This window comes from Barbus barbus (assembly GCF_936440315.1).
Source record: "Barbus barbus genome assembly, chromosome: 42".
Lineage (NCBI taxonomy): Eukaryota > Metazoa > Chordata > Actinopteri > Cypriniformes > Cyprinidae > Barbus > Barbus barbus.
In genome coordinates, this window is record NC_136720.1 from 23396133 (window position 1) to 23424132 (window position 28000).

At 38.2% G+C, this 28000-nt stretch overlaps 4 protein-coding genes across 6 annotated transcripts; 3 read left to right on the plus strand and 1 right to left on the minus strand.

The window, feature by feature from the left end:
- Nucleotides 1–411: 411 nt before the first annotated feature.
- On the plus strand, nt 412–10530 carry LOC306861705 (uncharacterized protein). Of its 2 annotated transcripts, XM_079404117.1 has the most exons (20): nt 412–645; nt 945–1138; nt 1216–1308; nt 1400–1495; nt 1600–1710; nt 1799–1922; nt 2708–3145; nt 3242–3488; nt 4155–4333; nt 4411–4636; nt 4779–4921; nt 5541–5790; nt 5892–6010; nt 6567–6816; nt 6893–6999; nt 7192–7441; nt 8201–8310; nt 8463–8721; nt 8801–8953; nt 9423–10530. In XM_079404117.1, exons 1-20 carry the CDS (start codon nt 615–617, stop codon nt 9439–9441), a joined length of 3399 nt encoding a protein of 1132 aa, XP_079260243.1. In that variant the 5' UTR covers nt 412–614; the 3' UTR covers nt 9442–10530. The 2 variants fall into 2 exon arrangements, with proteins under 2 accessions (XP_079260243.1, XP_079260244.1); XM_079404118.1 differs by lacking the exons at nt 412–645; nt 945–1138; nt 1216–1308; nt 1400–1495 and having other exon boundaries at nt 2752–3145.
- LOC306861706 (uncharacterized protein) lies at nt 10061–15462 on the minus strand. Its single transcript, XM_079404119.1, has 7 exons — nt 15277–15462; nt 14462–14658; nt 14282–14371; nt 14087–14182; nt 13852–13962; nt 13590–13743; nt 10061–12915 (listed from the first exon to the last, which is right to left on the minus strand). Exons 1-7 carry the CDS (start codon nt 15308–15310, stop codon nt 11225–11227), a joined length of 2373 nt encoding a protein of 790 aa, XP_079260245.1. The 5' UTR covers nt 15311–15462; the 3' UTR covers nt 10061–11224.
- A 1725-nt stretch (nt 15463–17187) lies between these two features.
- Nucleotides 17188–18252, plus strand: LOC306861889 (tetraspanin-7-like; the record flags this gene model as incomplete). Its single annotated transcript, XM_079404373.1, has 1 exon — nt 17188–18252. One exon carries the CDS (start codon nt 17188–17190, stop codon nt 18250–18252), a length of 1065 nt encoding a protein of 354 aa, XP_079260499.1.
- Nucleotides 18253–20027: 1775 nt separating this feature from the next.
- Nucleotides 20028–27546, plus strand: selenoo2 (selenoprotein O2). 2 transcript variants are annotated; one of them, XM_079403562.1, is made up of 10 exons: nt 20028–20539; nt 22893–23096; nt 23565–23742; nt 24077–24207; nt 24361–24638; nt 24771–24976; nt 25113–25144; nt 26060–26245; nt 26376–26532; nt 26619–27546. In XM_079403562.1, exons 1-10 carry the CDS (start codon nt 20085–20087, stop codon nt 26841–26843), a joined length of 2052 nt encoding a protein of 683 aa, XP_079259688.1. In that variant the 5' UTR covers nt 20028–20084; the 3' UTR covers nt 26844–27546. The 2 variants fall into 2 exon arrangements, with proteins under 2 accessions (XP_079259688.1, XP_079259689.1); XM_079403563.1 differs by having other exon boundaries at nt 20041–20539; nt 24771–24898.
- The last annotated feature ends 454 nt before the right edge of the window (nt 27547–28000 follow it).

The following is a 28000-nucleotide window of genomic DNA, read 5'->3' on the forward strand; positions in this document are numbered from 1 at the left end:
ATACCTTGCATCAATGTAGGAGGTAAAGCCTCTTTTTCAATACTTTCTCTAAAAACCTGAGTTATAAAGGGAGTAAGTTCATCAGCAATGAATGGCTTATGAATATTAATAAGGACACGTGATCGAAACTCCGGGAAGGTTACCAAAGCAACGTTGGCTTGACCAAATTAAATATTCATGAGCTAAATCCACGGCCGCATCCTTCATAATAAAAGTCTCATCAATTTGACCAATTTTTAAAATATGAACATAAATCCATAATGTTTCTGGACCCCATGCCCCAGACCAGTCTAGATTAAACCGCATTAACAGTAAGACGCATACAAAACAACAGCGAAAGGAAAGAATGGTTTGGGAGCTGGCTTTGGGAGATGGTCTTGCAAAACTAGTATAATGTGGTTTTGCACCACCAGAGGGAGAACTCGACTTACACTGTAGACCAGACCAAAGCGGATTAGACCGGAATCTGTGTCGTTCAGTCCACTGTTTTGAAACGAACGAAATGGAAATTAAAAAGTATCCCTTCTGATAGCGGCTTTCTTCTGAATTATGATACACAGCTGTTGTGAAATATTAATTTCGAGATTGTTTAAACTTGATTGAAGTTATAAACAATGGAAGCGCTTTGGACCAAGAAAATCGAAGGTGAGTAATTTATTATTATTATTTTTCCTGTCTGTTTTTCCATTTTGGTAAAACAACACAACAAATCAAATCAGCATGTTAAAGTGAAAGCAATGTAATGCATTCAATCATTTTCATTTTCATGATCATCACGCAACTTCCTTTTAGATGAAAGCATAAGGTATTAAATGTATTTTTATTCAATGGCTTACAATGCAGTTACACGATATCCTAATTTTCATGCCTAATATAAAGTCAAAACTGATTAACATGCATGCATATGCTGCCTCTCTTTCCTATCTGTCTTGTTTTTATATCAGACCCTCTTTCATTGATGAGTTTCATCATTCCACCGTCGAGGTTACTGTCTGCAGCCATGTGGCAGGTGACTGAACAGAGGCAGGTGAAGCACTATGGGATGCTGGAGGAGTTTGTAACCATGGTGACAGAGAGTGTGCCAGACCTTCTGAATTACAATCAAAGAACCCAGCTGATACTTGGATTAAGAGCAAGGGTAAAAAACCACCATGAGAAAGTTTGGGCTTTCAAATAGAGCATTGGTTACAGTACTGTATCTCTTATTTTTCACAGCGTCTTCTGGAGTTGTGTCGTGGTAATCGTCAGGTCAACCTTGAAGACATTCAGCCTTACCTGGATCGAATCCGTGCTCCTCGTGTCAGTGAGGTCAAGCCATGCTCAGAACCCCATTTGGAGGTTGTTGAAACATCACGCTTGCACTTAAATTACAATTTTTAATAGACTTTATGCATTACAGGTGGTTAGTGAAGACGTGGAGGAATCTGAGGCCTGTTTCTTAGACCTCATTCGGACCCTTATTAGCAACCCTGAAGAGAGAGAGCATTTCTTTCAGGTTGCAAACACATAAACATGCTCACAACACTTTACGGCTTTCTGGTTTTGTTTCTGTGACATGAAACAAATTATCCCCCCCCCCCAAACCTGTGTAATTAACAGAACATTTTCCCAGAGGAATATGGCCCCAAGTTTGACAAAAACCTAAAGACACTTATGGAAACCTTCCTCTTGCAGTTTGATCAGATGATGTCAGTCCCAGACCTTTCACAGGTACATCAATAAACATAACATGTCAAAAGAACTGAAACCGGTTACTGCTTATTATTTCTGTTACAGTTGGTCTTGTTTTGTTCCTCAGACAGTCTCTTGGCTCAGGACCTGCCCGTCTCTTCTGGAGGAATGTCTTCGTTCAGTTTTTGTCCCAAAGCAGATGAAGACCCTGCTTGAACATCACAGAGCTAATGGAAGTCTTCAGGACAATGGTAGGTTTTTATGGTAAATTATGCGAAATCCATGTGAAAGGATATATCAGATGCTTCTATGTTGTGGAAATACAAGATGCAGTTTTGACTTTCTCATTTAGTTGCATCTGTGTTCAGCCAGATGGCTTATACAATCAGAACGACAAAAGAACAGCTTCACAAACGAAACCCGAATTACAAAGGGATAGTTTCACTAAGGATAACCATTTGGGGAAGTCTTAAAGCAATAGTTCACCCAAAAATGAAAATTTGCTTAAAATGTACTCACTCTCAGGCCATTCAGGATAAAGATGAGTTTGTTTCTTCGTTGGAACAGATTTGGAGAAGTTTACCATTACTGCAGTAAATGGGTGCCGTCAGAATGAGTGTTTAAACAGATGATAAAAACATCACAATAATCCACAAGTAATCAAAGCAATTAATGTCGTGTGAAGCAAATCCATAATCATGCTGATTTCAACTTTAAACTGTTGCATCTGGCCAAAATACCAGTCTGGGATCTATAATAACACTTTCTAGTTGTCATCATATAACCACTTAACCACAACTTAACTACTCTTCAGCAAAATGGTAATCACCACAACAACAGACATCATTTAACAACAGAAGTGAACGTCACACAATGCAATAAATAAGGCCTAAAATAACACCTAATTAGCATTTTCTTAATTAAACTAGTAGCAAATAACATTATGCTACACAAAACACCTTCACTTAATTACTTTCCCCACAAGCACCCAACAAATATGATCTTTTATTTGTCTTTTTGTCTTTCTCTGTTGTAGAGTCTCTTCATTCTGCTCATAACAGCTGTACATTTTCATCTCAGTCTCTCCCTCCGCTGGTTCGAGTCGTCATTTCCAGCGATCACACAGAATCCGGCGACCCGTCTGAATCACGAACCGATGTAGATGGTCTAGACAAAGATGATCGCCACACTTCTAAAACCTTGTCTGATCCTGATACATCCTGCTGGACGGCTAAAAAGAGAAAATTCAAAGTAGAGAGAGAGGATGAAGAGGATGATGATGATCAGATTTGGCCAATCACAGGTGCCGGATACAGAGAAAAGATGAACAGTTACGTTGACAGCTTTCTTGGTGAAGAGCTGAATCAGACACACACTAAAAAAACCTCTAAAAAATCCTCTAAAAAGAAACGAGATGACAGTGCAGACGTGTCCGGAGAGTTCACATTTATCAATCATTTGGGTGCATACACAGGTCAGTTCCTCGAAATTAAGGGAAATATTTATTTTCATTAAATCACTTAATAAGCAACCAAGCAGATTTAAACTCTTTTCTGCTTTATTTACTCAGAAGAGTCTTCCTACCAGACCTCTGACGCTTCAAAAGTCCCTTGGTCAGAGGAAGAAACGTTCAGCCTCATTGACATGTGGGGGAAAGACAGCGTCCAACGGAGTCTAAAAGACTGCGCCCGAAATCGACACATATTCAACCTCATCTCGAAGAAGATGTTCGAGAGAGGCTTTACCAGAACAGCAGAGCAGTGTCACACCAGGATAAAACGCTTGAAAATGAGCTTTCGACAGTGCCATGAAAACATGTGAGTTAATTCATAAATGCATTTGCAATCAACATGAAATAGACTTTCATAATGAATATTTTGGGTTTTATTGTTATTACTGTGAAAGTCAATAAATGTTGAGTTTAAAGAAAAATTTTAGGGCCAAATATCTTTCTGTATAGTTAAAAAAGATCCATCTTTTTTAAACAAGACATTAATATGACATTTACTAAGTTTAAAAGGTAAATTAGTACAATTTTTTGAAAGAAACTTAAAAAATGTATTCAGCAAGGATGCATTAAATTATCAAAAATGACAGGTAGGACTAAAACAATAATGGTACAAAAATGGCTGTTCTTTTTAACTTTCTATTCTTAAAATAAAAATAATTTAAAAATGTATCAGTTTCCACAAACAATATAATAAGAAATGTTTCTTGAGCAGCAAATCAGCATTTTAGAATGCTTTCTGAAGGATCATGTGACACTGAAGACTGGAGTAATGATGCTGAAAATTCAGCTTTGCATCACAGGAATTTTCAAAATAGAAATAGTTTAATAATATTACTGATTTATCTATATTTTTATATAGTTAAACGTTTGAACAGAAGGGTATATGAATCTTTGAAATGTGAAATTTATTATAATTTTTTTTTTTTTTTTATGAAACGATTGTAAGTGAACAGAATGTGTGTTTGTTTGGCAGAATGAAAGGAGAGAAACCGGAATGGAAGTTCTATAATGTGCTGGAGAAGATTCTGTGCCGTAAAGAATCTACAGAACAGGAAGACACTGTTACTGACGTCAGCATTCCAGAAGAGTCCTCGGGACAGCAGGCAGAAGATGACACTGATTGGGATGTTCTTGGTCATGTCGGACTAGAGGGTATTTTTGGACATATTCTATAAACTGTGTAAGACTTGATATGTTGTTAACCAAATTTTCATTTACACCCTCTCAAGGCACCAGGAATATCCCATGGACAGACCAGGAAACGCAAACCCTCATCAGGATCTGGGGAGAGGACAAAACCCAGCGAGAGCTGAGAGGGGTTCTCCAGAACGGACACATCTTTGCCATGATCTCAAAAAAGATGGCGGCTCACGGCTACATCCGAACAGCAGAGCAGTGTCAGAGTCGAGTGAAAAGACTGAAGCTGTGCTTCAAACAGTCTTACGAGAGTAAACAGTGAGCGCTGTCCAACATCGTTGTCAAAAAATTCCTGCTACAAGACAAGCAAACCTATCTGGCATGACAAACTAGTGAATATAATTCAATGCACTGTTGTATTATTTTTAACTGAAAGTGCTGTTCTTGATTCTTTTTGCAGCATTGACGGCAAAGAGCCAGTTGAATTTAAATTCTATAACCAGATGGAGAGAATTATGGCTAATGAAGAACCATGCTCATCGGAGATCAAAGAGGAGGAGTCAACGGACATTGAATATCAGGTGTACAAGTACCAAGAAATAGGTTTGTTTCTTTCTGTCTTCCTTCCTGTTGTATTAGTCTACTGTTTTAAAGTTTGGGGTCAGTATGCTTTTTTGAAAGAAATTATGGATGCTTTAAATAAAAAGTGACAGTAAATGCATTTAGGATGTTACCAAAGATGTCAAATAAATGCTGTTCTTTTGGCCTTTCTATTAATCAGAAGTCCTGAAAAACAATCATGTTTTCTACACAAATAGTAAGCAGCACACTGTTTTCAGCACTGATAATAATAATGTTTCTTGAGCAGCAAATCAGCATATAAGAAGGATTTCTGAAGGATCGTGTGATGCAGAGTAATAATGCTAAAAATTCACCGTGGCATCACAGGAATAAATTACATTTTAAAATATATTACAATAGAAAACAGTTATTTTAAATTGTAAAAATACTTCACTGTTTTTACTGTATATTTGATCAAAAACATTTCTTTCAAAAACATTTTTAAAAATCTTACAGACCCCAAACCTTTTTAAATGACACACAGAGGACACGCTGCATAAATTGACCTTCTAGTCATTTCATTTATCATGTATGGGGTGTATAAGTGTCTAATACTTTTTGGGGTCACTGTGTCATGTCCTCCTGTCATCACCCAACATAGAAACAGCAATGAACTGCATGGACGATAGAAAGAAGGTTGCCTGGTCCGATGCCGAGACACTGATTCTCCTCCAGTTATGGGGCAATGAACAAGTCCAGCAGAACCTTCAACGCTGCCCTCACAATGGCCACATCTACTCAGAGATCTCGGAGAAACTGAATGCCCATGGATACCTGCGCTCCGCTGAGCAATGCCACACCAGAATCAAACGACTCAAAATCAGCTACAGGCAGTGCAGGGACAGCATGAGGTCAGTGAAGATATTCCAAAGGGGTTTATGTTATACAGCTTAAAATGCACATTATTTATAAAAATGGCCTGAGCATTTCAGTGTGTGTTTTTTCTGTGCAGTTCACCTGAAGCTGAACGTGTAGAATTCAAGTTCTATGATCTGATGGAAGATATTTTTCAAAGGAATGCTTCTTCTAAAGGGTCAGGAGATAACGAATCCAACAAAAGCATCAAATCAGGTACTTTTATTAAACATCTAGTTATAGTGTGCAAGATCTGAAATGTGTATTCTTTACTTTACTCTCCTGCAGGCCATCCAAGATGTTGATGAGTATGTTTATGGGAACAAATTTGGAGAAATGTAGCATTCCATCACTTGCACACCAATGGATCCTCTGCAGTGAATGGGTGCCGTCAGAATGAGAGTCCTAACAACTGATATAAACATCACAATAATCCACACCACTCCAGTCCATCAGTCAACGCCGTGTGAAGTGAAAAGCTGTGTGTGTGTTTGAAAGAAACAAATCCGTGGAGTGGTGTAAATTACTTGATGTTTTTATCAGCTGTTTGGACTCTCATTCTGACGGCACCCATTCACTGCAGAGGATCCATACGTGAGCAAGTGATGGAATGCTAAATTACTTCAAATTTTACATCATAGTACATAAAATAAAGGTTATATATTGTAGTATATTTGTTTTTTCCCAAAAATTCAGCCCATAATGATTTTATAAATTGTAGTACTGCCTGTTTTTGATACACCGGTGAAAATAAAGTCTTTCCTTCTGTCAGAATCTCAGGATACCTGCAACAGTGTGGACCAGACAACTTCCTGGTCAGACTCTGAAACTGTAGCTCTAATAGATGTTTGGACAGAAAATGAGGTGCAGCAAGCCCTGAGAGGATCCGTCCATAACATCCATGTGTTTACTGATATAGCAGAGAAACTGAACAATCAGGGATTCTTCAAAACACCAGAGCAATGCAGATGGAAGATCAAGAACCTGACAAAGAATTTCCGACAGTGTTATGAAAGGAAAAAGTGAGTTTTGGCTTGTTGACACTGGCTTTAACTTTTCATCCACTTTAATAATGTCCTCCATATTGTTCTCATCTAGATGTGGCATAGAGAAAGTAGATTGCAAGTACTATGATAAACTGGAGCAGGTTCTGGGTGATGAGGCCATTTCTATTGATGCCTATGATGAAGATGATCAAGATGCAGGTTTGTGACTGAAATTCATTCATTCATTACTTCATTTTGTTTATGGTGGATCTCACAGGTCACATTTCACCCCACAATTACATTAGAAATGATTATGTTTTTAAATTTACTTTTAGACTTTCTTATAATTATAGTTAATGATCATCATTACTGTGCTCAGTGGGTTTTTTTCATCCACTTGTTCTCTCTCAGAATACCAGCAGGCAGCCATGGCAGCCGTATCTGAGTCCGGCAGGAAGATGACCTGGTCAGACCGGGAGACGCAGGCCCTGCTGGACATCTGGGGTGATGACCGTGTGCAGCACAGCCTCATGTCCTGCCCGAAAAACAGGCATATATACAGATATATTTCAAAGAGAATGATGGCACTGGGTTTCAACCGAACAGGCGTGCAGTGCCACTCGCGTGTCAAGAGACTCAAGTCCCAGTTTTACTACGATGGGTGAGTGAGAACCAAACTCAGCAGGCTTTAGTACTGGTTATAAGTAAAAGATGTTCAAATCTGTAATTGCATTGATGACTAGTTCTTATAGGTTATGTTCAGAATGCAATAATTGTGTACTGCATAGCACATGCTACAGGTCAAAATTTTGGAATAATTAAGATTTTTTAAATTAATATCTGTAATATTTTGGAATATTATTGCAATTTAAAATAACAGTTTCCTATATTAATATATTTTAAAATCAAATTTATTCTTGTGATGGCAAAGCTGAATTTTCAGCATCATTACTCCTATCTTCAGGGTCACATGATCCTTCTGAAATCAACCTAATGTGCTGCTCAAGGAACATTTCTTATTATTATCAGTTGTGTTGCTTAATGTTTTGTGAGTCCTTTAATGAATGCAAAATTAAAAACAACAGCATTTGTTTGAAATAGAATTTAAAAAATAAAATAAAAGTCTTTACTGTCACTTTCGACCAGTTTAATCTGTCCTTGCTGAATATAATTTTTCCTTCTCTTTTAATCTATTTTACGCCAAACCTTTGTATATTCTTTTAAATTGTAATATTTCACAAAATATATTTTAACTGTATTTTCAATTAAATGCAGCCTCGGTGAGCATATTCAAGATGTTTCAAAAACATTAAAATGTGATGTATATGTATAATATGTAATATAGTGTGGTAGCATGCTATTCTGAGCATAAATGTATTATATTTTGAATTCTGTTTCCATCTTTTAATGTGTTTTTCAGCAAGGAGGAGTGTAAATTCTATGATCAGCTGGAACGGATTATTTTAAAGGACAGAACATCTGAAAGCCAGGACATCAGTGAGCTGGAATCCATAACGGATTCTGATTCAGGTATCAATCTCAATTATTTCGTTTTCTTTTCTTTCTTTTTTTTAATATAGCCTCCCTTTATAATTGAGATTTCATATGAAAATGCTTGAATATAATTTGTAATGTTGTACAGTTCATGCATTTGTACTTGTGAAATGTATTTGCATGGCCAGACTCCCTTGCTCCCTCCAAACCTCTCAATGCGGACGGACCGAAGCTGGCATGGGGTGACAGTGAGACGCACACTTTTATATCCATCTGGGGGAGCGATGCCATCCAGGAGAGACTGAAAGGCTGCGTCAAACGCAAACCTGTATTCCAGCAGATCGCACTGGTCCTGGCCGAGAAGGGCTACAGCAGAACAGATGAACAGTGTCGCTCCAGGATCAAAAGACTGAAGGCCAGTTACCGCCAGTGCCTTGACAATTACAGGTAAATACAACAACGCTGACCTCAAAAGTGGAGTATTTAAATCTTAAAATTAAACATGTTTTGTCATCACAACCCATAGAAATGAAGGGGAGCAGGTGGAGTGGAAGTTCTTCAAACAGCTGAATAAAATATTTGAGAAATACCCTCTTGATGACGCCGAAACCACCACGGCTCAGGAGCCAGAGGCAGTTGGGAGAAAAAACCCTAACAGGTCTACAAAAGCAGAGCTCAGGTAAATCTGAACTGTGAAAATGTTTCTTATTTCTGATTGTAAAAATGTAATTTCCACTAAAAAGTACAGCAAAAATTATGTGCACATACAATGGGGGCATCAAAATACAAATGGAGATTTTATTTTATTATAACAGAAAATATTCATATCACTGTAAAAAAAAAAAAAAAGTTGAGCCAACTTAAAATGAAGGCAACCAGCTTCAGCAGATTGAGTTGTTTCAACTTGTTTACGTTTATACAAGAAAAAGTTGAGAATCTCCTACAAAAATAAGTTGAGAGAACTCAAAAATCTGCTGAAGCTGGTTGCCTTCATTTTAAGTTGGCTCAACTTTTTTTTTTTTTTTTTTTACAGTGTATACTTCACCTTTTAATGTCAAATGTTAATGCAAATGTACTAGTAAAAAATGTTTGAAGAAAAAAAAATTAAAACTTGTAATCAACCATATTTTGCTACTGCACTTCTTCAGTCTGACTACGCTACACTAGTCTGGAGGGGGCAAGAACCATATTCTCCTGGATGTCTGGGCTGAGGAATATAAACCAGATCTGAGGTACTGTCTGTCAGGTGGACTGTGGAGGATGGTGACACACACAAACCTTTCATCGGCTGAATTCCAAGCATGAACTTGTCGCTGAAAAATCCAACACTTCCACTACCAAGCAACAGAAATACAGAGCCTTATTTGTGCAGGTTCTCTGTGCACAAAATACAGCGCACTGGCACTGTATTATGCTCTTCTGTACATCTGAAAGACATTTGCCTAATGGTGCTGTTCTCATGTGGTCTCAGTTGATCATGTTTTCACGGGGTAAATTTTAACACTGAACTTAAATTTGTCTCAGATGCTTGGCAGCTTCCAGAAAGCATGTGAGTGGGATGGATTTGCGTAGTAAGATGAGAACTGAAGCCAGTGGTCTACTGAACAATACAAGGTCCTTACAACCTCAAACTGACTCGAGTAACAGGAAATAAAAGAAGTGTGAACTTGTAGCAAAGCTCTTTCACTCTAACAAATAATCATTTTAGGACATGATGGAATAACTGGAGGGAATTTAGTAAATCTTTTTCCTCCTAGTGCAGAAAAAAAAGAAACTTCCAGAAAATGGATTTATATTGTATATTTGTATCATAAAAAGAAGCACATTTGTGCTACAAGGGGAAAAACACTAAAAAGAATTTCCATTTTGTACAAAAGCATTAACCTTTGAAGTATATTTGCTAGATTTAACTAAATTTAATATATACATTATACATATGTAAGTTACTGTTACACAGGATGATGCCAAAGATCACTGCTCAAATCTCAATCTCTTTTAAAGAGTATCCACCAAATAACGGATGAATTTTACATCCAGTCAGAATTGGTACAGGAATTTTGTGTACAAAAACAAACAGCATTATTCAGTGATGGTGGAAAAGTGGACAGTATTGTTGTTACAGTGAGTTTATCCAATATACTTAATTTTTTTTTTAAGTGGACAACCGATAAAATTCAGTGGTTTAAATCTCACATTGCTTTTGTCCTTAGGCATTTTACTGTGCAATAAACAGATTATTTATTGGTTTGTTTGTTGAAATGACTTGTCCAGCATGATTGAGATATCACAATGCCTATGACAACAAGCCTTCTGGATTGAAGAACTCAGTTGTTGTCAACTTTAAGAAGTAGTTCATCCAAAAATGAAACTTGCCTGAAAATGTACTCACCCTCAGACCATCCGTGATGTAGATGTAGTGTTTTTTTCATTGGAACCAGTCGCCATCAGAATGAGAGTCAAAACTGCTGGTAAAAACATCACAATAATCCACACCACTCCAGTCCATCAATTAATGTCTTGTGAAACAAACTGCTGTGTGCAACAAACAATTTAATCGGGAACTTTTTAACTTGTGTGGATTACTTGCGGATTATTATGATGTTTTTATCAGCTGTTTGGACTCTCATTCTGATAGCACCCATTCACTGCAGAGGATCCTTTGGTGAGCAAATTTCTCAAAATCGGTTCCAAATTTCTCCAAAACCCATCTACATCACGGCGGATGGCCTATGGGTAAATTTTCAGCAAACTTTCAATTTCTGGTGAACCCTTCCTTTAAATACCACAAACTATGTAAAGTATAAATTTATAAAGTATTTGTGTGTGCATTTACAATTATGAGTTGCATAAAGCATGGTTTGGAAAACAAAATGATATTACCTTTTAAATAATTGACTAGTTAATCATGTGTCAGCTGATCATTGTTAAGCTGCAAGATCCCTACATTCAATTAAGGGCTTTTGTGTTCTGGTTTCATGCGGCTACGTGTTTGGTCGTAACTCCTTCTACGATTTCCTCGTTCACCCAAGTGAGTTCTCTCATGTTTTTTAAGAGGTCCAGCGAACTTGAAGCTCTTCCCGCAATGAGAGCACTGCCACGGCCGCTCGCCCGTGTGGCTGAGCATGTGGTTCTTCAGGTGAGACGAGTGCTTGTACGTCTTCCCGCATCTTTCACAGGTGAACGGCCTCTCGCCCGTGTGCACGCGCTCATGTCTCTTCATGTTCCCAATCTGAGAGAATGCTTTTCCGCAGATCTTGCAGCGGAATGGACGTTCTCCAGTGTGTATGCGCAGGTGGCACCTCAGCATCTCAGGTCCCGCAAATGTTTTGTTACAAAGCGTGCATGGGATCTTGATCCGCGGTCTCTCATGGTTGCGCTGGTGCTTTTTCAAGTCGAACATGTAGACGAAGGACTTGCCGCAGATGGAGCACAGATACTGGCGCTCACCTGCATGATAACCTTTGTGCCTTCGAAGGAGGCTGGCATAGATGAAGCTCTTCCCGCATTGATTACACTGATACGAGCGCTCCATGGAATGGTAGCGGACGTGAATGGACAGCTTAAATGCCGTCGGGAAGCTCTTGTCGCAGTGAGGACACTGATGCAGGTTCTCTGAGGTGTGGCATTCGCGGTGAATCTTCAAGTATGAGCCTTGAGAGAAGCTTTTGCCACAAATAGTGCACTTGTACGGTTTCTCACCAGTGTGCACACGGATGTGCTTGATGAGGTCTGCTTTCTTGCGAAAGGTCTTGACACACTGTATGCATTTGAAAGGTCTGGTGAGCGAGTGCGTTTTGATGTGATTCGTCAAGAAGCTGAGGCACCTGAAGCTTTTGCCGCAGTCTGAACACTGGAATGGCCGCTCGCCCGTGTGAGTGCGCATGTGATTCCTCAGCAGGCATACGAAGCGAAAGTCTTTGTGACACTCGGGACAGCTGTGTCTTTTCTCCTCCTGTGTTGTCTGGGACTCAGAAGGAGTGGCCGCTGCCTTTTTGGAAACTGCGGCTCGAGGTGGACTGCTCTTTCTGTGGATGATAGACTTCACAGACGGTGGTCTTTCTATGACAGGAACGTAGATGGTCTCCTCCCTCACAATCTCAACAGGAGTTGGAGGCAAAACTGGTAGAGAGATGCCCTTTCCAGTTAATTCTGAGATCCACTGCTCTAAACTGACTTGCCTCACACCAGACGTTTCCACCATCTCTGACTGCTCTAGAAATTGCAGTTGGGTCGCCTCCTCTCCCTCGTTCTCAAATTCTGACACCACCACGGTTGAGCCATCTGTGGTCAGGTAGATCTGCTGGACTTCACAAACACCTGAGTCTTTCTCTTCACAAAGTACCTCTTCTTGTTGTAAGACTTCCTCTGCTTCTTCAGTGGCAGCTATTGCTGTGAACTCCTCGCTGTCCGTTAAAGGCTCAGCCTCTTCTGTGTAACTCTGAGAAGGGCTCATTATGGCGATGGCCGCATGATCAGATTCTGATTGGTTCTCTGTGCCTTCTGATTCAATGATAATTGTCTCTTGTGCAATGGAGGTGGGGGCCAAAGTTTCCTCATTTTCAATGGTAATGGTAGGCGAGACAGTTTCTTGTTCGATTGGATGAGGCAAACAAACTACTTCAGCTGTAGAAGGAATGGACACTGCACAGATCAAAAGAGAAAAGAAAACCTCTTAATATAGCTGACTAAAACCATATCATAAAAATATTTTTATTACTTACTATATTATTAAAAAAGGAGATTTTTTTCAGGTAATTGCCATAATTTCCCATTGTCATTTAGCTTAAACTTGTATAAAATAACTAAAAAGCCTTTAAAATGAATAAACTATATACATATTTTCAAAACAAAAAACAAACTAATAAAAATGACAAATACACAACAAAATTTACTTAAATACTAAATTGTAAAATAAAATAAAAATAAAAACAAACTATAAACCACAATAGTATCTCATTTGTACAAGGTCACATTCCACCACAAAATGATAAATATTAGAAATTACAACTAGCCTTACAACTAGTCTTAAAATGTCTCGATGAAAAAAAAAAAAAACCTTTTTTTTTGTTGAAAGTACTTAATGTATATATAAAAAATAAAATAAAAACAATCATCAAATTAAGCTTATTTTCAGAATGATAAGGTGTTTTAAATTATTTAATTTTGGGTTGTTTTTTTTTTCGATTTTAGGGCGATATGACCCAGATGTGTTTTGAAAGCTTCATATGAATTAAATATAAATTAAATGTCTCACTGTGTTTTAGTTATTCAACAGATGCAAACAACTATTGTTCAGTAGCAACAGTAAAGCTCACTTTCGCTGATAACACTTTGAGATTGCTCATTGTTTCTTGCATGCAGTCTTTTGCTTTTGAAATGCTGGAGAACATCCTTGATCTCAGCTGGATCTGAGAGTGGCTGCACAATCTCCTCCATCATCGAGAGACCGCCGCAAAGCCGCGATGCTGTCTGAGAAAGTCGACATCAGATTTCTGATCAGAATTACCTTTCCTTTTAAAATGTTTGGTTTATTATTGTAGATGGACCATTTTCTTCAATCTTTCATTGAGGACACACCTCTCTGAGGTTGGGCACCGGCAGCAGATCTTCTACTCGAGACAGGAACTCCCATGCAAGGCTCTGTAATACTGCATCATATCCCGATCCATATTCTACAGGGAAGACATGCTGAAGACAAAGAGACAGGGGTGAAACATGGAAAAACATTTTCATGCTTGCTTTATTCATTCACCTCACAGAAATGTGAAGAGGAAAGATGCACTAAAAGACGAGAGAGGTGAGCAAATCTAACCTGGATGAAATTCTCTTTCTTTTCTGCGTCCTCTAAAATGTTGTGAACCATTCTGATAAATTTGTTATTGATGATCTCACTTTCCACATCTTTACACTGGAAAAAATTGAAAGAAAATAAAAAAAAGACACTGATAACTTGCAAAAACCGAATTTCTGTATATGGTTAGTTCATAACAAAAGCAACATGATTTACTCTATGTGTTAGATTTCGAAGAGAATCCAGATGTGCTTGAATGACCCACAGATCTGGCATTTTATCTTTTAAACAAAGCTCCAATATCACCTAAAAGAAAACAAATCCCATGTTATTTGTCTCAGATTATACAATATTAAAAAACTAAATAAGTATATTAAATATTTAGCTTATGACTACCTTTTTCCGCAGGTGAAAGATCAGTTTATTAACCAGACTTCGACTCATGATTTCTGGCACGGTCTCGGTCACCAGCACCACAAATTGCTCCAGCTTCCCATACTGTGTCGCATTACGACGCTGAACCACCTGCCATAGAAACGCTGACATCAGCCGAAGAGGCGGCACAACCAGACGCAGTGCAGAGAGAGGGAGAGCTTGGGGGGAAATAAAGATAGACAGTGCAGATAAATATCACAGTATAACATCAAAAGATCTTAATAAATCTGATGAGTCTGATAAATCTGAAGTTATTATGATGCATTTAATTGTTGTTTGATTTAAAAATCTAATTCTCGTTTCAAAGAATTTAATGCATTTAAACCAATTCATCAATTTATATAAGAAATCAGGCTTATAGTTGTGTTAATGCTAAGACAATTAATCTGTAACAGGTGGAGTACAACATGGCTCAATAATAATAATAATAATACAGTACATTAACCTTTACATGCATGCTGAGAACTTTTCTTAGATATTAATCACAAAGCAAATTAAATCTTGTTTTAATGAATACTTGTAAGTAATAAAGTGAATAGATCTTGACACCAACTAGATTATAAATGTATTCTGTCATTATTCATCATTGACACTTTTTAGAAATATTCTTCAACAATAATACAGTTCGAATAGTGTTAAATTAAGGAACAAAATATTATTTTTTCTTCTTAAAAAAAATAATATAACCAAATGTGTGTGTGTGAGTAACTTTAATAGGATTGGTTGTGCTAGCTTCACTCTCTTAGCATTTAGCTCACAAGCTAAGTAAAACTCACCCGCCTCGCGACTCTCTACATTAAGGATTTCCATTATTTAAGGTTAAAATAAATCGATTTTTGTCTTTTAATCAAACTCTGGACGCCTCATGGCACAGCATTAAACCAGTTAAACGCACTGGTGAACGACTGTCGTGAAGTTGACCGAAGCAACGAACAACAACGCTCGACTGGGATACCGGAAGTAGCCGGAAGTAGGTATGTATTCCGCGCTTTTTTAAATATGTTTCTAAACGTGCACGACACCGCATCAGGTCTGGCGGGAAACGGATGCGCTGTGACCTGTTGTAAAACAAAATTTGCCAATTTATATTTTTGCAAGTGATTAAAGTGTTCATGGCATTATGTAAAATACAACTCTGTCCAGCAAGGAATTGGCTCAAGTGTAAATACAATCAAATAGTGTAACAGCAAATGCATAGGCTAGTAGAAAGCATTAAGACATTTGGGACATTCAGATTTACTGATAAAATAACTGACAAAATTATTTAATTATCAAAGGAATCATAAGTAAATTAAGATACCGTTACTATGAAACTGTAATCATTCACAATATTGCATCTGTTCTCTCACATTTTCTGTTCTTTTCCTTCACTTTTCCCAGAGCCCATCACTGCCTTTTACTGACAGATGTTATTTCTGAGAAGCACCTTCATCCATAAACACATTAATTAGAGGAGGAGACGATAAAGGGTCCCATGGAGGGAGGAAATGATGTGATGAAGACAAATGGTGCTCCTGAAAAGGGGGATCGCATTTCCCAAGCTGTTTCAAATGTCTGCTAAGGGAGATACTACTCTATTCATAGGTTTTATAAATATGGATCTTCACTATTAAAGGGGCATACTGAGTGTTGTTACCTGTGTGAGTGTGTGTGTTTGCAAAAGGCAGAGTCTGGCTGGAGTGTGACAAAGTGCATAATAAATAGAAATGCAAATGATTATTATGGAAGATTTATTACATTTATTATGGGGGAGAAAATGTGTAATTTGTGCTATAAGTTGTCAAGACAGGAGGTTCCAGAATTTATACTGTCTTGATGATGTTTCGTCATTGAGGCCTAACTTTGTTTTTTGCTGTTTTACATGGTTTGGATGAACTGCAGTACATGGACCACAACAAGAGAAAAAGTGAAGGTATCAAACATCATTCTTCCTTTTTATGTGCTTAAATGCATCAAATGTACATTATGCCTGCATATGATTATTTCTTACAAATATTTTTTACATTAATTATGTATTAAATTATTTTTGGACCTGATAGTGAGGGAAAAGCAGCCAACAAGTCAGCATACATGTAAACTCTTTCAATGCTGTTTAAGTTTAAAAGTTTTAAATGTTTTAATACCAGTGAATGTGTCAATGAAGTCAAAGCAAATTGAACATACATGTCATTCAATCCTGTTTAAAGACCTACAAAGTGTGTCCTTGAATATGCACTAACACACATAACATGAATGAGTAATTCTAAAAATCTATAAGATTGAATCTAAAGGCCTATAAAGGCCTCATATCGATCAGAACAGACATTTATGATCCTGAACCGGTGGCTCCTGCACCAGTAGAGGGAGATCAGGGCGGTGTGGGTTAACAGCATCATAGCCATATAATCACCAACCCCCCTTCACATCGTCAGAGACGCAGTGTAGTCAGACGGCCATTGCAGCAGCATCAAGAGAGTGTAAGAAATGTCGCAAATAAACATCGGAGAGAGGGCGGAGAATCTGCAAGCGAAGATAAGCGTGCCATGCTTTCATCCAAAGACGATTTATGGTGAAACGAGGGTGTGAATAAGCCCTGGTGGGTTGATGACTGGCTGTAAAACACAGGCGGGAGAGATGAGGAAGGACGAAACAAAGGGAGGAGTAAAAGAGAGAGTGAAATGGTTGTGGATAAAGCGCAAGACGGGGCCATGAGCTCTGCACCACCTTACGACTCGCTACCAACTCAGCCAAGCCCCTGCCGTGCAAAAGAGTGGGAAAGAGAGCTGCATGGTGCTCAAAGACTGTCCTCCCCACTTCGACTGGCTCTACCTTCCGTTTCCCGACGGCCTTCAGTGCTCCCTGGATATCTGGTCTCACCCTCTCGAGAGTACGCTGACCAACAGCAACGTCTTTCGTTATCGCTGTGCTCAGAGGCCTCGCTGGCGCCCCCTGTGCCTGCAGTGGGCGCTGCTCCACCGTGCTGCCGGGCGGTGGGAGTCATGCCCTTGCTGCGCCTTGCTCTTCTGATTTTCAGCTTCCTTTTTTGGGCAGCAGGCCTTGCGATCTTCACCTTAGGGGTCTGGGCGCAGGCTTCGCTGTCCGACTACATGCTACTCTCTGCGAACCGCTACCCAAACGCACCCATCATCTTGTTAGGCACAGGTGCTTCTGTGACCACGTGGGGCTTTTTGGGATGTTTGGGAGTGGCTGCCAACCTTCCCTACCTTCTGCGCGCATATGGCTTCTTCCAGTTGGCCACACTCATGGGTGGACTAGCGGCGGGTCTCTCGGGGCTCTTTTACAGAGAGGATATTGCCGAAGGTTTCCGTAGTGGGCTTAAGAAAGCTGTGTTGGACTATGGAGAAGATGAGGGCCGCGCAGATGCACTGGACAGCCTACAGAGGGCACTTGAGTGTTGTGGCGCTGAGGGTTGGCGTGATTGGCTCATGTCTGATTGGGCTATTCAAGATACTGTTTACTCAACAGGAAGTTTTGGAAATGATTCTTCCACTTTGTCGTTGCCAGACAGTTGCTGTATAAAACGGAAAGGCTGTCGCAATAGGCCATTGCCAGAGAGTGTATTCAGCGACATTGAGCTCGCAGGGATTCATGCTCACGGTTGTTTCCGCAAAGTCTTCAGCTTGGTAAATGACAATGTCTTTCATATTGCAGCAACAGTCCTGGGCCTTGCTTTCACCCAGGTGGCAGGTATAGCCCTCACATGTCTGCTTGCCAATCGTCTTTTGCCCAGACTACGAAGACAAGCCCGTTGAAATAAAAAAGCATCATGAATTTGCCTCATCTAGGCTCATATACTTGCTGCAGTTTCTTGAGTTCAGATCAGTTTCTATGGAAGAGACTAGCAAAAATTTTTTTGGACAAATGCAACAATTAACACTGCAAGTGTGACATAAACGTTAGTTTGAATGCTTAAGAGAGAGTAAAAAAATGTGCATTATCTTATATATAATTAACTTTTGCATGACTCTGAATGACTTGTGTTTTTGTCCAATAGTCCATGTATTTCTGCCTGAAATATTATGTGTAAAAGGTTAGATATTGTCTATATAGTGTGTCTCATATTTATTCTGTAAATTGTTTTTCTATTAATGGTCCATTAGAGATGTTACACTGATTGCGGAGTGCATTTGCTATTGAATGCTTTACCAGCAGGTAATTGTAATTGTGCATTGATGTAAATATTGTAATGCTGTCAAATGATTAATTACGATTATTTGCATCCAAAATAAAAGTTTTTGTTTACATAATATATGTGTGTGTACTGTGTATATTTATTGTGTAAATATAAATTTACATATAGTATATATTACACACATATAGTATATATTTAGAAAATATTTACATGTATATATTTATAGTAATATAATTTATATTATATATAAATATATTTAAAATATAAACAACTTATTTTTCTTAAATATATGCATGTGTGTGTATTTATACATACATAATAAATATACACAACACACACATATATATTTTGGATGCGATTAATCGTTTGACAGCACTAAAATATTGTCAATAAAAAGAAAGAAAAAAGACAAAAATATGTTGTGTTCTTAAAAATAAACATAATATTAACAATATTAAATAAATTTCTAATACAGAATGCATGACCATGTGCACAATGTAGTTGCATTAAACCTTGATGTTTTAGTAACAATAATGTGATTATTCATAATTGTGAATTGCCACTTGCAACCCGTTTCTTTTAATATTCTGAAACTGAATATTAAACAAGAAAAATACATGCAGAACTTGGTTTTCTTTGTTTATTGGGATCTAATTTCCAATCACAAAAACTGGTCAGTACTTAGATGAATGGAGCCAGATCGAATATGAGTTTGAAGAGCAGCAAAGCATAAAAGTAAAAACACGAATTGAAATACGTCGTTTTTCTCATGTTAAAAAATGTGTTGAACACCATCATGCCAGCAGGTATTAACTTTGTGGACAATCCACTTTGAAAACCACTATGCACAGCTCTATCTGGTTGATAATTTGATGCAAAAGGTGCATTTTATTGTGCTTTTTAAATTGGATAGACACTTGATTTATGTTTTGGCTCCCGAAAGGTAGCTGACCAAACCTTAATCTGCGATCTTAAACAAGCTTATTTATGATAGTCTGTATTTCTTTAGCACAACCCCTGCTGCAATTTCAAGCGAGTGATGAATCATTGGGATCTGGGACAGTCAGTGCTGTCTCTTTAATGGCCTGCCACATAGTGGATTGAAATGTATATCAATTTCAACCTGCAAACAACTATGATTGGATGCTTCAGACTACTCTTGCTGTAAAATTTATTACTGCAGAGGGTGCATGGCAATAAGAAGAGATAGATAGATAGATAGATAGATAGATAGATAGATAGATAGATAGATAGATAGATAGATAGATAGATAGATAGATAGATAGATAGATAGATAGATAGATAGATAGATAGATAGATAGAGGTTCTCTGTGAGCTCAGTGTTGAGTCATTAATCTCTTGAAGGATTATGTAATTAATTAATCTCTTGAAGGATTATGCGGCAAAGGGATCACAGTTGCTAGTGCAAGACAAACTCTCATTAGTATCAGAATGGCCCAAAGTGTCACACCACTGCAAAGACTAAAGTTCAACAACGTTGCATTGAAGAAACTCCCGCTGGATTCGTCTCTAGAACCGGGCTCGCGGACCGTGACAGGAGCGTGTTTTTCCCGTGTCCAGCCGCAGCCGCTGCTCAAGCCAGCCTTCGTCGCGTTATCAGAGCCAGCTCTCGGTTTACTGGGACTGAACGTGGACGATGTTTTACGTGACCCGCACGGGGCTGAATATCTGAGCGGCTCTCGGGTGATTCCGGGCTCCGAGCCCGCTGCGCACTGCTACTGCGGACACCAGTTTGGCCAGTTCGCCGGGCAGCTGGGTGACGGTGCTGTGTGTTATTTGGGGGAGGTGGAGCCCGGTGCTAAGCAAAGTTCTGACCCGATCAACAGAGGCCCCTGTGGTCGGTGGGAAATTCAGGTTAAAGGCGCTGGACTGACGCCTTATTCTCGGTACAAGTACTTTGGTTTCACTGCATTAAGTGTAGGCTATTCACTGCATAATCCTTCCTTAAGTGTATACACTTTATTTCACGGTGTCATTGTTACCGTGTAATTATACATATAGGATTAGAATGAGTGAAGTAATGGTTTGTTAAAAATAAGATATGCATTTTGTGTAAACATATTAGAAACGCAATTTTTATTATAAAAATCTAATTATAGCCTATATATGCCATCACTAATGCTTTAAAAAAGTTTTAATATTTATTTTTACATGTAAGTAGGTATAGGCCTATAATATTTTGTATAAACAAAATGCATATTCTCAGAAGACAAAAAATACAAAATAACATTGTAAAGATTGTGCCATTGTTAAATGCATCTCACTCTATTTAGCCTATTAAATATCTGAGTCACTGATCATATACAGTTGGGCAAATAAGTATTTGATACACTGCCGATTTTTCAAGTTTTCCCACTTACAAAGAATGGAGAGATCTGTAATTGTCATTGTAGGTACACCTCAACTGTGAGAGACAGAATATTGAAAAAAAAAAAAATCCAGAAAATCACATTGTATGATTTTTGAATAATTAATTTCCATTTCATTGCATGAAATAAGTATTTGATACAATAGAAAAATAGAACTTAATATTTGGTACAGAAACCTTTGTTTTACAATTACAGAGGTCAGACGTTTCCTGTAGTTCTTGACCAGGTTTGCACACACTGCAGCAGGGATTTTGGCCCACTGCTCCATACAGGTCTTCTCCAGATCTTTCAGGTTTTGGTGCTGTCGCTGGGCAACACAGAGTTTCAGCTCCCTCCATAGATTTTCTATTGTGTTCAGGTCTGGAGACTGGCTAGGCCACTCCAGGACCTTGAAATGCTTCTTACGGAGCCACTCCTTGCCCTTGCTGTGTGTTTGGGGTCACTGTCATGCTGGAAGACCCAGCCACGATCCAATGCTCTTACTGAGGGAAGGAGGTCGTTGCCCAAAATCTCGCGATACATGGCCCCATCCATCCTCCCCTCAATACGGTGCAGTCGTCCTGTCCCCTTTGTAGAAAAGCACCCCCAAAGCATGATGTTTCCACCCCCATGCTTCACGGTTGGGATGGTGTTCTTGGGACTGTACTCATCCTTCTTCCTCCAAACACAGTGAGTGGAGTTTATACCAAAAAGTTCTATTTTGGTCTCATCTGACCACTTGACCTTCTCCTATGCCTCCTCTGGATCATCCAGATGGTCTTTGGCAAACTTCAGATGGGCCTGGACATGTGCTGGCTTGAGCAGGGGGACCTTGCGTGTGCTGCAGGATTTTAATCCATGATGGTGTAGTGTGTTATTAATGGTAACCGTTGAGACTGTGGTCCCAGGTCTCTTCAGGTCATTGACCAGGTCCTCCCGTGTAGTTCTAGGCTGATCCCTCACCTTTCTCAGGATCACTGATACTCCACGAGGCGAGATCTTGCATGGAGCCCCAGTCCGAGGGAGATTGACAGTCATCTTGAATTTCTTCCTTTTTCTAATAATTGCGCCAACAGTTGTTGCCTTCTCACCAAGCTGTTTGCTTATTGTCCTGTAGCCCATCCCAGCCTTGTGCAGGTCTACAATTTTGTCCCTAGTGTCCTTAGACAGCCCTTTGGTCTTGCCCATAGTGGAGAGGTTGGCGCCTGATTGATTAAGTGTGTGAACAGGGGTCTTTTATACAGGTAACGAGTTTAAACAGGTGCAATTAATACAGGTAATGAGTGGAGGATAGGAGGGCTTCTTAAAGACAAACTAACAGGTCTGTGAGAGCCAGAATTCTTGCTGGTTGGTAGGTGATCAAATACTTATTTCATGCAATAAAATGGAAATTAATTATTTTAAAATCATACAATGTGATTTTCTGGATTTTTTTAAATTATATTCTGTCTCTCACAGTTGAGGTGTTCCTACGATGAAAATTACAGATCTCTCCATTCTTTGTAAGTGGCAAAACTTGAAAAAACGGCAGTGGATCAAATACTTATTTGCCCCACTGTACTTTTCTTGCAGTATTAAAGAAAATAAACTTTTGTTGATACAAAGCACTCCATTTCACTCTCCAAAAGTTTCTTTTTTTTCAGAGTAATTCTTAAGAACATGACTATGTTCATACAGCACGTGTGAATGTAATGTTTGGGGAATGTAACCAAACAGATACTGGTTTCCACCATTGGTCAAAATATAATTTTTTTGTGCTCCACAGAAAAAAATAAACTCATACGGGGTGAGCAAATGATGACAGAATTTTAATTTGTTTTAGTGAACCATCACCTTAAATCCATGTGCTTTGTTTTAAAAAAAATTAAGCTTCATTATCTGTGCACTGTAGGCAATCTGATGGACGTAAAGTGCTCCGCTCCAGCATTCGAGAGTTCCTGTGCAGTGAGGCCATGTTTGCACTGGGAATTCCCACAACACGAGCAGGATCGCTGGTGACCTCTGACCTTTATGTCCAGAGGGATGCATTCTACAGTGGCAATCCCAGACCAGAGAGGTGCTCAGTGGTTCTTAGAATAGCACCTACCTTTATCAGGTTGAGTACATCTATTTATATGTACCCTCAGACACATAGAAATACATTTCTCGCATTACTTTTTCACTATGCCAAGTTGTAAAAGTTAAAATCTTGAGGTTTGCTAAACAAAGAATCTATTTACTGACTTTTACTGTCTTAAAACTGGATTTTAGTGTTAAAGCTCATCAGCAAATGTTGCAGAAAAGTTGTTTATTGCAGGTCCATGCTGAGATTTGATAGATCTCTCATGAGACTTTTTTTTTTTTTTAAGATGGAGCTCATGTCCAAGCTTGTCCAAGTGTCTTAGAGTATGCTAAATAAAGTCTGAATACCTAAATACTGCCATCTACCGGTCGAATATAACCCTAAAAACAATTAAGGCTTAAATGATGAGATCAATTGAAATCGGTCCTCACATTTAGTTTCATTAAAATGTACTGAATGTTTGCACTGTACTCCCATAACTCTCTCTATATTTCTCACCAGATTTGGCTCGTTTGAGATCTTCCACCCTGTGGACGACTTCACAGGTAGACATGGCCCTAGTGTTGGACGACCTGACATCCGAGCACAACTTCTGGATTATGTCATTGAAACATTCTACCCTGAAATACAAAGAAGACATTTAGACCGCCTAGAGAGGAATGCTTCCTTCTTCAGAGAGGTTTTAACACTTATGCATATTGTAAAGACAAGCTTTACTTTTATCATTATTACCTTAAAACAAGAATTTGTATGTACACTCTTAAAAATAAAAAGGGGTTTTCACAACAATACCATAGAAAAATAATTTTGGTTCCTCAAAGAACCTTTCAGTGAATAGTTCTTAAAAGAACCTTTTTTATTATTAGTGTCAAAAACATTTTAATAATCAGAAGAACCTTTCTCCAGTCTAAAGAACCTTTTGTGCATTGAAACATTTCCATGGATGTAAATGCCAACAAAGAATCTTTTTTTTAAGAGTGTATTGATATTAATGTATTCTGTGGATCTACAAGGTGACCGTGAGGACTGCCAAACTGGTTGCCCTGTGGCAAAGTGTGGGATTTTGCCATGGAGTTCTCAACACAGACAACATGAGCATCTTGGGCCTTACTATAGACTACGGCCCATTTGGCTTCATGGACAGGTTTGTTTAGCTGTTCAGAAACTTTGCATTAAATTGCACAATGCAAATAATATGCAGGAAACGCAACCAAATTGCATCCTGAAAGACGATGCGCTTTAACTAATTGCTTGTATATTAGTGCATTCTAAAAACTTACATTGTTGTCAATTGCAGGTTTGACCCTGAGTTTGTGAGCAATGCCTCTGATAAGAAACGCCGTTATTCTTATGAAGCTCAGCCGTATGTCTGCCGCTGGAACTTGGCACGTTTGGCAGAAGCTCTTGGCGCGGAGCTCCAGTCAGCCAAAGCAGGAGCCGTTTTAGATGAGTTCATGACCATTTATCAGGACTTCTACATGGACAACATGAGAAAGAAGCTGGGTCTTCTGAGACAACAAGAACCAGAGGATGTGGAACTGGTGGCTGATTTATTGAAGACCATGCACATCACAGGTACAGTGAAAGGGAGGAAATATTTTTACATTTGCATTGAATATAAATGGAAAGTTGAATGGAAGTTGATTCAGATTGCTCAAAAACAAATTACTTGTCTAGTATTTTCATCTATCGCTGTTCCATTACTAGGTGCTGACTTCACAAACACATTTCGTCTGCTGAGTGCCGTGTCCTGTCCTGTAGGTGAACAGAAAGACAGCACAGACTCAGTAGTGGAACTGATCGTGGAACAGTGTGCCTCGCTGGAGGAACTAAAGGTGGCCATCCTACAATGCAGCCCGGGTGAGGGGATGTACATCCTCTCAGGCTCTAATCTTCATACTAACAAATTTAATGTATATTTCACCAGTTTATGTCTGTCAACAAATATGCAGTTATATTTTATTTTTAGTGCAGTGTTAGAATTTGTAAAAATAACCAAAATTTCACTTCCTTGTGCTCTGCATTCTTCTCTTAATGTGATGCTGTCAGCACATTGCAAGAGTGGCAAGTCAAGAGAATTGGTATGTTGTCTGAATTAATTTGCATTGGTTAGTCACTAGTGACATTTAAAACAGAGCTGAAAAAGTGAGCTCTAAACCGGTACTGAGAGAGGTTGTAAGAGCGTAAATATATGTAAGCACAATTATTTGCCATGGATATTCACACAATTTGCTCAGTTTGTTTTTAGTATTTTCTCAAATCCTTTGAATGCTCTAGTATTCCTTTTTTATTATGTTTTAGAAAATAGAAATTATATTCTATCTTTTTTAGGATTGTTGAGACCAGTGCAGTCATTGAAATATTCTCATAGTTTTTATTAATACTTTGAACCAGTTTATATTTTTATATTTTCAGTTTTAATTTAAATTTATTTAAATATTATTTTCAATAAAATGGTCATCTTTAATATTTTTTTATATATGTCTATATAGTTTTTATTAATTTTGATTTAAGTTTTAGTTACTTTTGTACATCAAGTTAAACAAAATTAATTTTAGCTAGTTGAAATGCAACATTTCCCATTTTAATTTAATTTTATTTTATTTCAGTTAACATTTATTTTTTTATGGTTTTAGTTACAGTAACTGTAGTAATCCTACATTCTTAAAAATACAAATTCTCAAAAGGTTCTTCACAGCGATGCCATAGAAGAAACATTTTTGGTTCCACAAAGAACCATTCAGTCAAAGGTTCTTTAAAACCACCTCTTTCTTACCTTTTTATAATCTGAAGAACCTTCTTTCGCCACAAATAACCTTCTTCTTCAGATGTTAAAGGTTCTTTATGGAACCATGTAGACAAAAAGGTTCTTCTATGGCATCGTAAAGCACCTTTATTTTTAAGAGCGTGGTTGCGACCCCCTCGTAGTTTGGAGATACTTAATAACTGAACTATGTTTTTCTTGTTTTCATTTGTTCCTCTGTGTCCATTCTTAGTGAGTTGGAGATGATTCTCTCCATGGCAGAGACAAATCCGGGTATGTTTAACATGGTAGCCAATCAGCCAGAGGTTGCCAAGCAACTGGAGAAGATTGGCAGGCTGAAGGAGCTTCTCATGATCAATGAGGAGGAGCTACAAACCAAGCAGAGAGATCACTGGCAGAGATGGGTACACCAATACAGGTATAAATAAGTAATATTAATGAATAACAAGTTTTAATTATTTAGTGACTGGATAAAAGCAAAGAAAATCTATTTAAATGACAATGAATTGAAAGTCCAAGACTTTTGATATTTCTGGTCCTCACATTAGGAGACGTCTGGCCCGTGAATGTGACGAAGCAAGTGACCCTGCTGAGGTAGAGAGAGAACGGGTCAAATCTATGAACTCCACCAATCCTGCTGTTGTGCTGCGGAATTACATTGCCCAGAATGCAATTGAAACAGCTGAAAGGGGTGATTTTTCAGAGGTCAGAGGTCTTGATTTAAATGCACTGATTAAAACATTGACATTTTGTGGTGTATTCATCTAAAAAAAAAAAAAAAAAACTTTCAGGTTCAACAGCTGCTTAAAGTTTTGGAGAACCCTTATTCGGTCAGTCCGGATCTGGAACGTCGTCCAGTATGGTCAGCAGGAAGTGGGCCAGACCCAGCTGATGGAAACATCATTAAGGGACAGGAGGTTAAGGAGAACACCAAAAGAAAAGCAGCAATTCATACTCACCAGATTCCATACAACAGTAAACCTCCTGCATGGGCCAGAACAGTCTGTGTCACATGATCATCCTAAAGCCTCCCAAACATCACAGCCCAATCCAAAACAGAAAGAAAGCGAGAGAAAATGTCAAACATTCTCTCTTGTGTTTCTCTGTCTTGATCAGGTTTGTTAGAGTTGAGGGAGGCTGAGTAACACATAACACTCCTGGTTTTCAGATAATGCAGAAACAGCTAGATGTCAGTAGGTACAATAAATGAGGCATACTTTTGTTAAATTAAACATATGTTTTAGTACTATGACATTAAATTATTCATATTTTAATTACCCTTCAATTATTTCTGCAATCATCCGATCAATGAAGACTCAGATGTTCAGCTTAGCAGGCCTGTCTGAGTTTGAATAACAAGGAGTGTCTTGTGCACACATACAAACACATCTCTTTAAATACACATTTATCACTTTTAATAGATAGCTTGCACAAAGTAGAAAAAAGAAGTTTAACAGAATGTCCAAGCTGTTGTTTTGCATACAGTGAAATGTGTTGCCTTATATTGTTAAGCTCGAAAAAGCACTATAAATGTAGTCTACTGTATATAAGTCTTCTGAAATCTTTCATACAATACATTTAGTGAGAAACAGGCATATTTAATTAAAAACAGATATATGAAAGCAAATACATTTAGCCACAAATCAGTCAGTCAGTTCAGTGGACTCTTAAAAAAATGTTATGTACAATATTTCCTATAATAAATGTTTTCTTAATGGCATGTGTTTTGCCTCTCGTTATTCACAATTTTAAATCACAAGTAGTTGGACTCAGTATAAACAAACCACATTACCAAATGAGATCTAAATGACGTGAGATGAGTTTAAGCATTAACTTCATCTGAACCCTGTGATATACTAGTAAAAGTATATAACTGCCTGGCCATATAAAGAGTTCTGATATAACAAGAGCTGAACATAAAACTGAAAAGCTGAAGACGTTGTGCTCCGATTCAAAGTACTTTGCATTATTCATTCAGCAGAGCAAATTTTTCTAAAACCCTTAAATGTTATTTGAATTATATTCAAAGCATCTGATTAGTGTGAACCATGGATTTCACACTGAATATGCCATAAATGTTTTTAAAGGCAAATACACAGTTAAAATAAACAAATTTAAAATGGTTTAATAATTGACACATTACAATCAAACACTATTTTTAAGGAATTTCTTA

Coding starts and splice junctions, on each gene's coding strand:
- LOC306861705 (XM_079404117.1), top strand. CDS start 615: ATGGAAGCGCTTTGGACCAAGAAAATCGAAG. Junction 5,791..5,891: donor CAGTGCAGGGACAGCATGAG/GTCAGTGAAGAT, acceptor TTTTCTGTGCAG/TTCACCTGAAGCTGAACGTG. Junction 6,011..6,566: donor CAACAAAAGCATCAAATCAG/GTACTTTTATTA, acceptor TCCTTCTGTCAG/AATCTCAGGATACCTGCAAC.
- LOC306861706 (XM_079404119.1), bottom strand. CDS start 15,310: ATGGAAATCCTTAATGTAGAGAGTCGCGAGGCGG. Junction 14,372..14,461: donor TCTTTCACCTGCGGAAAAAG/GTAGTCATAAGC, acceptor GTTTTCTTTTAG/GTGATATTGGAGCTTTGTTT. Junction 13,963..14,086: donor AGAAAGAGAATTTCATCCAG/GTTAGATTTGCT, acceptor CTTTGTCTTCAG/CATGTCTTCCCTGTAGAATA.
- selenoo2 (XM_079403562.1), top strand. CDS start 20,085: ATGGCCCAAAGTGTCACACCACTGCAAAGACTAAAGTTCAACAACGTT. Junction 24,208..24,360: donor CCATTTGGCTTCATGGACAG/GTTTGTTTAGCT, acceptor TGTCAATTGCAG/GTTTGACCCTGAGTTTGTGA. Junction 24,977..25,112: donor TTCATACTAACAAATTTAAT/GTATATTTCACC, acceptor TGATGCTGTCAG/CACATTGCAAGAGTGGCAAG.